The following is a 9,983-nucleotide window of genomic DNA, read 5'->3' as shown; positions in this document are numbered from 1 at the left end:
CACAGCAGAGCACCCGACTTGACCACGTGCGAAAATGGGTCCCGGAAACTTTTTAGCGAACTAGTTTGCGACGCCGTGCACGTGACGTCCTGTAGTAATTCGTCCCGACACGGACGTAAGCAGCGCCACGTCACAAGTTTACAAATTCAGTCGCACCGAAACTTTATTCGTGATCTCACAATGCAGGTGTTATCATACGCGCTCTTCCGCATTCAAGCGAAAAGGGGAAAAAAAATGCACGGCTCGATGCGGTATCACAAACATTAGGCAGCGATATAAGTTGTGTGGCATTCATCGTCGTACGCCAAGTCCGCCGAGTCAAGCAACGCGTCTAGGTTCGGCAGTGTACGTCAGGGAAGCGAGAAATTTGCGTTGTTTGTTTGAAGGCGCGCGCTTTTTTGGCAAAAATGTCGCAGCAAAACAAACCGCGAATACTATGCAAAACCACGTGGACGATCCACGTGATTCATTCGCATACGTAGCCCGAGGCCTCTGGGGAGAAATTTGCCCTAAAGTACCTAGGAGGTCTAATTATTCCCTAGTCATTTCGTCAGTTGCGGACACGACCGGCTTGTTGCGGATGTCTGGCGGTGCAACCTGTGCAAATCAGCACAGTGCATTAAAACTGAAGAATTAAAGCGTGTTGCTTGCCTTCTTATTTTCTCTTTTATAATATACTCATTATGATGCATTTAATCGAGGGCAAAATTCTGAGGTGCTCTAGTATATTGAGATTTTGGGTTCACTTCAAAGAGTTCAAAATTAAAAATTAACCTAAAATCTCAAAATTTCTCGGGCTCTCTATCGCATGCACATTAATTAAAATGCCATGCTCAACTAAAGCCAGACAAATACTGCACAAAGTGAACAGAAGTATATTTCTTTCCATGCAGCAGTAGCACCTTTCATTCCTCTTCCTAAAAAAAAAAAAAAAAATTGCACTCTACTTTGGAATACCATATTCACCTTGCTGCCATTGAGACAAAGCACCGTGCGCGCCACATATTTAACTGCGCTTGGAGAAACTGTAAGCCTTCACTACTGACGAATCTAGAGGAGGAACCTGGGCTTCAGCCCCCTCAAGATGTGCATCATCACTTCCACCCCTTCCCCTTCTCCAATGCTTCTTGCCAATTTTCCTTGCCTGTACCAACTTGCCATGTAAATCTTCAAGGGCACACCTTGTCCACTCATGTATGTATTGCAATCCATGCAAAACATCCTGGCAAACCTCCACGGCTGTCGGTTTAATTGTGAGAGAAAGTTCTGTCAAACCCGCCGTACTAGTTGCTCGGTGGCTGTGGCGTTGGGCTGCTGAGCACAAGGTCGCGGGATCGAATCCTGGCCACGGCGGCTGCATTTCGATGGGGGCAAAATGTGAAAACACCCGTGCACTTAGATTTAAGTGCACCCTAAAGAACCCCGGGTGGTCGAAATTTCCGGAGTCCCCCCACTACGGCGTGCCTCATGATCATAAAGTGGTTTTGGCACGTAAAACCCCATAATTTTTAAAGGTCTGTCAAGTTTTCCAATTTCAAACTTAAAAAAAAAAAAACTATAGTACATGCATGCCTATCTTGGATAGGTATCTCAAATTGGTCATTCTTGAACATTTAGATGTCATGGTCTCTGACCTAGATTCGCTACCATTACACTTTAGAATCGCTTTCCTGCTTCACTTAATATACTACCTACATTTCAGCGTTTAAGAGCTTCGCTAAAAGATTTTCTGCTAACCTCTGATAATGTTTCCTAATAACTATTTGTATTTTCATAGTCACCTAACTAATAAGTATCACCTGTTCTTTCTTTTTTTGCAGTGTTCTCATTGCGCCACATTTCTTTTTCTCTTTGATCATTCTTTCTTTTTTCCTCTTCTGCCTTTAAAAATTGTACAATTTTTGTAACTTCCGTTGTTATTTCTGTTACCCTACATCGATTAGAGCATTGTTTGTTGGGTTTTCTTTCGTTATCATCATTTGCTTTTATCGCAACTAATAGGCTATTATGCTATATATCCACTGTTATGCTGTCAACAATTTTACAATTCTGTTGTAGTTACTAACCGTTTTCAGTAATAATACTTTGGGACCCTCGTCTGTATATATTACATTTATGTACCTATGTTCTGCATATGAATAAACTTCACCTTCAGACTTGCTCACGAGCCGTTCTGCAGGGCCCACTGAAGCAATTTTCCTCTCTTTCTCCCATCTTCCATGTGAAGGCATGAGTATTCGGGGTATGGGGGAGGGGGGCTGGGCAGGTGACATACTTTTGGTCACAGCAATTTCGGAGGGGAAGGGAGGCATGGTGCTCAAGTTGATACGCCGCCACTGCCGGTATAAGGGCATTCCAGCATAATAATGGAAAGGTCTCGTAGTGGCCACACACCCACTCTGAGATCTTTCAGTCATTTACAGTACTTCTGCACACACCTAAATCAATCAATGAACTATGGAAAACAAAAATTTTTCTCGCCAAAGCATCCAAATATTCAAAAAACAAAATAAATCGCTACTTTCGATAGAACATTACTATACACAATTTTTCAGTAGTTGGAATGATGTTATTTTGAATGATGGATCTGTAATAAGTGCACCTTTTTACATAATAGTGTCGTCCTGCTCCATTACATTGCATTATTATTTAGTAGTATATGAAGAATCTATGTCCCGGCCACAGTTGCCGCATTTCGATGAGGGCGAAATGCGATAACACCCGTGTGCTTAGATTTAAGTGCACATTCAAGAACCCCAGGTGGTCGAAATTTCCGGAGTCCTCCACTATGGCATGCCTCATAATCGGAAAGTGGTTTTGGCACGTAAAACCTCATTACTTAAAAAAAAAAATAATTTATGCAGATTTTTTATCATCATATAAAGTGCGCCTTCATAATAACCAGTGCACTGTCTTTTGTTACTGGTGTGTAGGAATTCTATACATCTAAATTTTGAATACGCATGGTTAGATTGTCTTTTTTCATTTTCAAAGCTTGTTTGAGTAGAACAGTATTGTAATAAACAAAAACATGTGTTGAGTGTTGTCTGAACTGTATGTGGGGTGTGCGAGCTTTGTCAGGCATGCGTGCCTTAGTCCGTGCCTTGAAAACAAGAAATTAATAATATAATTATTAAATTAATCAACCAAAATCAATCAATCACATGATTATGACAGAAAAATGTCAAGCTAAAGCCAAACCAGCTGATCCTTGAATGAATTAACTATAAACACATCCTGTGCAAAAATGGAGAGGCATTATGCCATAGGGATAACAAAGGAATTGCTTGAGATCTAGCTGAGGACTGCACAACAGGCGACAGTACGGAAGATGGCAATACACTGATTGTTGAGCAAATGGCTGTAGCTGGTAGTATTTTAGTTGAGGTTAAGAGGAAGCAGGGTTGAACAGATCTCGTGATGTGCGGATACCAGGTTGCCTGTTAGGGTATAATCATAATGGGTGCCAAGGCAATGGGAAGAACATTTGATCACAGCAGAGGACTAGAGTGTGGGACGAAATGAGGAAATTTGCAGACATTTAGGTTGTAGTTGGCTGATGAAAGACGGGGGTTATAGGTGATCACTTAGGGAGGCCATTGTCTCGCAGTGGACATATATAGAGGCTCTTAATGACCACCACGCAAGCTCTATAAGGGCACAAAATTGTACAACTTCCTGCAGTTTTGACCCGAAGAAACAACGAAGATTTAAAGCCAATGTGTGATGCCGCTGTATGGACAAAGTCGCAACATTGTAAAATTGTTGGGAAAGTTGTCGACTGCTGCGAATGCTGCTATAAATGGTTAAAGTACGCCCTAATTGCCCTCTTTCTAATATGTGAGCCAATGCAACCGCTTGTTTGTTAGACTATTTATTACTCCGTGTGTGTCTGTCGGGTATACAAAACATACCATGACTACATTTTCTGTAAGACTAATGCGACTATGTTTATAATCCTGTAAACATTACCATGCTCCATTGGGATGGTCGGTGCATCTTGGCAGAAAGGAGATCTTACTGTAGTAGTGTGGCATGTACAGGACACAGAAACAAGCACACGCATACAGTGTCGTTGAAAAGTCAAACACGCTTTTATTTCTGGATGTGGCACATACACAAATGCACGTGGAAAGCACACAAGAAAGTAAAGAGTCAGGGTAAATATCCGTTGCTTTTAAAGATATATTTTAAGCTCTCAGTATCTTGGGATGTGGAGGCATGTGCAGACTCCACGTCCCCGTCACCATTTGTCGTTATTGTGCATGAAATTAACTGATGTATCAGTTGGAATACGCCATTAGCTTGACGTCTGTTTCGACTCGTTCCAGATTTTATGGCCCTTAACCTGACGTGTCTTCCTGTCTCTCCCCTCCACGGGCCCAGATATAAGGCGTAAGGCGAACTGGTTATGACATCACAGCTCAGGTGTGCCACAGAGACGCGGTGTCAAATTCTAGTCAGTCTCTGCCCTCCACTTTCTGAAGTCCTGGTAGAGTGTCGAGCAGAGGAACCGTTGAGAATGTGGGGGCAGATCTATAGGCTCAGTCAGGTCACAGTTGGAACCCTGTGTTAGTTAATAAGTTAGTTGCGGTACTACGATGCATAATTATTAAGCGACTTAGGCTATCATGTACCAAACATTAAAGGTTCAAATAGAACAGCCTTGGCACACAGTAAAATAGTTGAAAAGGCTAAGGTTAAAATGCAAATGGTGTGTAGGGTCGTTTGAGCTGCAAGAGTATGTTAGACAAGACAAGATCTGTACACATGATGTCAAATAATAAGATCTGCTTGAAGCAATAAGAAAAATCATTAAGCTCACAGTTAAATATAAAAAAAAAACAGTATATATCAGCTAGCAAGTTTAAAATGCTAGTTGAAAGCATGCATGTATTCTTTGATAAGAAATAAAAGGGCTAAAATTGTTGCAGTTTTTCATTGAATTCGTGGAAATACCCTTCTTTTTTTTCTAGGGGTATGCTTGCATTAGTACAAATTGGTCATTCCTTTTTGTGTGGTAAAATAGTGTGCAGAATGCGAACGTGACCTAAAATTAGCAAGAGCTCAATAAGAAATTCATATAGTTGTGTGAGCTTGCATGTATGCAGGGTTAGCTAGTTTTTACCAGCTATATAGTCATGACAAGCACTGCATGCAAATGAGTATAAGATGAGTGAACTCTTTCTGTTATAGGCCTGTTAATCTACTCCGGCCGTGCGCAGACTCGGCCGGAGCGCGTATGTATATATATATATATATATATCCACTTGCTCTGAACATGAATCGGGCCTTCGGGGGAATCGAAATCGAAACCACCCTGCTGAATGAGTTCCGGGCCTGCGCAACGAAGAATCAGCAATGATCGCGAAGCAAAACTCGGACAGCCCGCTAATTCATGCGCTTGTTACACGACGTCGCACGACGTTGTTTGCCGACAAGCCTCGTTCCTGTAATGCCCGTAACAACAATGAGCGAAAAGAACGGCATCGAAAGCGTTCTCAGCGGTAATCTTGGCAATATCCTGCAGTTTCTGCGCATGCGCGAAATGATGGTACGTGATAAAACTGAAAATTTGTCGTTTTTACCAAACTTATGCGCGACGTTTTAATTTTAGCTGCTGCGGTAAAATTTATGATCAGGTTTACAGACGTGAAAAATCAAAGTGATAACGTTTATTCAAAACATTTGGCCCCGTAGGGGATTCTCCGCTACGTCGTCTGCAAAGTCTGGAATCAATGAGCAGACGAACAATCATGGCGCTTGTCCGAGCATCGTTGAGTCTGTGCCGACAATCCGGACTTATCTCCGCGAGATGCATTTCTACAGCACAAGCTTCGAGAGCGCAATTCTCCATTCAAGACAAGGAGGACTTCAAGTCTAAAGTGCTAGAGAGCAAGAAACCGGTTGTCGTCAACTTCCGCGCTAAGTAAGAAACAGCACCCTTTGCGATCTCGTGGTCACGGCCGTGGTGGCCGCCTTAACTGATGGTTTAGCCGAGCACCTGAGCCCATACAGTAGATCGGCGTCTGGTTTTTGCGCTTGGTTAGCATTCCGTTAACTACCAGAAGTTGTTTGATGGTGGCGTACTGAATTATAGGGAGAACTATAGGGATGAGGGATCTATCTTATCGTATAACAGCTACGTCCTTCGTACGTATGTTCGTACGCGTTCGGGAGGGTCGTGATGCAATACTCGAAGCTAACGTGAAACTATGGTTCCCTCTGAACGGTGAGCTGATGGTTGCGTTCTTTCGTGCGAATTTTGCACGTTGCAGCTGGTGTGGGCCCTGCAAGATGCTGACCCCTCGCTTGGAGGCTGCGGTGGACGCGAGGGGCGACAAGCTGGACCTCGCCAAAGTGGACATCGACGACCAGGCTGACCTTGCCTTTCAGTACGAGGTGCGTGAAATAACCGTTACAGCTGGACTCCTTATAAGATGAATACCTTATGAGGAAACATTACTGCGGGGTGAACTTCTGTTTCCCTATTCAAATACCGCTCAGCCGATTTGAATCGAATTTAGTGGCATATAATTGAGAAAGGGGAATCCTGCCGACACTAGGAAGCAGAATTTTAATTTGGAGCATCGGAGGTTTTCAAAGATTGACAAAATTGTTAATTTTCGAGAAAGTTCGAGACGGATAGTTTACAAATCTGTACCTCTGCATTAAAAAAGACATGGAAAACCTGTTAACTGCTTCTATTAGAGCGTGTAAAGTGGACAAAAAGGGTGTACTTGTTTACAGCATACGCTAAATTGTCTCAAAGGTCCTGCAAGAGTTTTTGCAAAAGTCCTACTCGCAAATTAATGGTTTCAATTTTGGCTCCTCTAGATATCCCAACAGGTTCACTTTACGCAATATACATCATTCTCGATTGCCGCGATACGGAGTTGTAAACTTGACGTTTTAGATTTTAAAAACTTTGCAGTATTCAACATTTATCATAAAAAATGGTTGGCCCAAATAAAAGGCTTGGAAGTCCCTACGGTCGTTAGATTTTAACATTTCATTTGAAATGCAACAAACCTCATCAGATCAGTGCATTGGTTTCTGTGAACAAAAGAGCGATTTCACCTGTCCCATGTTATTTTATGTAGGAGCTTTAACAGACAGAACAAGAGCTGTAGAATCTGACGCGGTGGCTCAGCAGCTGCGGTGTTCTTTCACTGAGCACAATGTCGCTAGTCCGATCCTCTGCTCCGGTGGATGCGTCTCGATGGAGGCGCAACATAAAAACACTCTTATACCTGCATGCAAGTCTGCATTAGACAATCCCAGGCTGCGAAAATCTGGAGCCAGCCACTACCGCATTACTGATAGTGCTTTGGGAGGTCCGCTAGGTCAATAAATTTCGGCCTGTACCTGCACACCACTACAACAACCTTGGAACATTTTACTGCTTTTCTCGCCTAGAGGAGATAGATCGATAACCGTGGCTAGTTTTCAGCAAGCAAGGAAACCGTGGCTTAGACAAGTCGGCTACGGTTGGCTGCGGCTTTGTGCAAAAACTGCGAAGACTAGTACAGCTCGAGCTTGGGAGTTTAAATCATCGGGGATTTGCTATAAGGAAGGACCAGTGGCACTTGTGTGGCTGCCAGCTCTCCTGAAATTTTCGTAAGATTTATGAATTTGGTCTTGTTCCATGATTTTACAAACGTTTCATAAGGTGTTAAAAAACCATTCTCTACGCAAAAAAGTTTTGCTCTTAGGTCTCCGACAATACCCATGGAAGTCTTCCGATTGAGAAAGGGCACCATAGGGGGTACCTGCTTCGTGCAGGCTTATATTCAGATGAGTTGATGAAGCAGGCGGAATCTACAAAAGCAATGTTGCCGCAATATAAAGACAGTGCGTTGCTTGTACGTTTGCCGTGTCTAAAGATAAATCATCCTTAATAAAGTGCGTATGTACCCCACAAAAGGTTTGCGCTCTGGACAAACTAAAAAAAAAGAAAGCATGCTATTCCCCCCAGCCCTCCCTCCCAGCAATGTGTCCACGAGATAAAAAAAAATTTAAGGTTCACAGTTTGGCAGGTATGCAGTTGCACGCATCTCATGTCTTTCCAGGTTGAAGCCGTCCCAGCCGTGATAATGTTCAAGGACGGCGAAGTGACGGACCGTTTCTTGGGTCTCAAGGACCAGGACCAGATCGATAGCTTTCTTGACAAGGCCATCGGGGCGTGATGCAGTTTTCCGCAATTCATCGCCATAGTTTGTTCTCGTTAAGTGTTGTAAATAAAGTCCCCTTCTACAAGGTTGGAATACTGCGTTGCAAAATAAACCCCTCCATGTGGATTTTTGACAGAGACAGAGATTACATCACAGAATGATTTATTTTGGAGCCGACAATACCGAGTACAACATTCAGAATTGGAGGTGTCACATTTGGAGCGAAACGTAAACGCTGTTGGCATTTTTTTTTTACACACAAGGAGAACACAGTGTAAATAATACTGTTGCGAGTACAACTATAGAATTTTCATGTTTACGCCGTACAACCTTGTACCACGATTAAAATCCACAGAGAAATTTGGCACTGCAGTTTCAACCGCCGTGAGACTAATGGATAGTATATGGGTTTTTCTAAAGCGTGGCATGGCTTCATCGAGAAGGCGCACTGTGGCTTCTTTTGTTCCATGTGATTTGGCTGTTATGTGCTGGCCACATGAAGTTCCCTTTGTTCAGTGTTTACATTCGTAGCACATTTTATCATGCAATTTCTAGCATGTTCTTTGGCAATGCAATATGTCAGCTATTGTAAGAGTAATCGGGAGTATATGGATTTTTCTAAAGCTTGGGGTGGCTTTGTTGAGCAAGTACGCTGTAGCTTTCTTTGTTCCATGTGGTTGGGCTGGACTGTGTGCTAACCACGTAAAGTTTCTTTTCCTTCAGTGTTCTATATTTGCAATTCGTTGTGTCATGCAATTCCTAGCGTGCAAGTTAGTCTCGACACTTACGAGCATGCTTGTCCCTAGATCTACACGACATTTGGACAGCCACAATCATCACGAACGATTACTACTGATGTTCCAATTCTGAACATTTCATTTGTAAGATGCTTAAATCTGTGCGACAGTAGAAATGAGATGCTAAACGAGGCTAAGCATTGACGTATGACAACTTTGGCTTGATTAAATATAGGCATTGGTTGTTCAAATTGGTTGTTCGAAGCTAGAAGGACAAATGTTGGGCAAATCCCATCTACTACCCACCAATCCCATGCTAGGTAAAATGCAGCACGTGCAGACATAAGCGCCAAATTTCCCCCTAGTGTGCTTAGCATGAAACAATTTATTACGGCCTCTGAGATTTATTACGGCCTCTGCGCATGTCGCAAATTTCACAGACAATTAATTTATGAAGCATACGCACTCCCATTGCAAACGCTGTACAGAGACCTGCACTCTTCCCTTCACGTCATAAAAATTTTGCTCTCGCACAAACTTGGCAAGCATCAACATTGCACTTATGGTCTGGATTGTTCAGCATAACAGTTGACACTGATGCTTGCCTGGCTTGTCAAAAAAAAAAAAAAGAAATGAAAATTTACCTTTGTCTGCACCTCGCTTCGTGTTTGCATCGCAACACCAGTGACTAAAAGAAACTGATCTCGCAAAATTGGGGGTAGGCAAATCCACATATTTTTTTTTTCTCGCCAAACTAGGGCAAGTAACAGTGTAAGGTGTACTGAACGATCTGGAGCATAAAATTTTATCTCGCTGTGAATTCTTTTTTCTTTTTTTCCATGAGGAGAAGGAAAAAGCGCTGGTCTCTGTACTTTTGACAAAAAATTTTTCACCTTAGTCTGAGTAAGTACGAATTAAATTAAAAGCCACGTTACAAAAGTCTGTCATAGCAACAGATGTGTGACAGGAAACAACAGTTCGGATTTCAGTGACAAAGAAAGGAGAGCACCTGTAATATGCACACAGTGAAAGTCAATCAAGTGAGTGACATGGACATCCAGGAATGGAAGAA

At 42.6% G+C, this 9,983-nt stretch overlaps 1 protein-coding gene across 1 annotated transcript; it reads left to right on the top strand.

Moving 5' to 3' along the window:
• Positions 1-5,719: 5,719 nt before the first annotated feature.
• Positions 5,720-8,267, top strand: LOC126529088 (thioredoxin, mitochondrial-like). Its single transcript, XM_050176688.3, has 3 exons — positions 5,720-5,929; positions 6,279-6,402; positions 8,073-8,267. Exons 1-3 carry the CDS (start codon positions 5,739-5,741, stop codon positions 8,187-8,189), a joined length of 432 nt encoding a protein of 143 aa, XP_050032645.1. The 5' UTR covers positions 5,720-5,738; the 3' UTR covers positions 8,190-8,267.
• The last annotated feature ends 1,716 nt before the right edge of the window (positions 8,268-9,983 follow it).

This window comes from Dermacentor andersoni, chromosome 8 (assembly GCF_023375885.2).
Source record: "Dermacentor andersoni chromosome 8, qqDerAnde1_hic_scaffold, whole genome shotgun sequence".
Classification (NCBI taxonomy): Eukaryota; Metazoa; Arthropoda; class Arachnida; order Ixodida; family Ixodidae; genus Dermacentor; species Dermacentor andersoni.
Note: the sequence above shows the minus strand (reverse complement) of the source record. Positions and strands in the feature narration are given on the sequence as shown.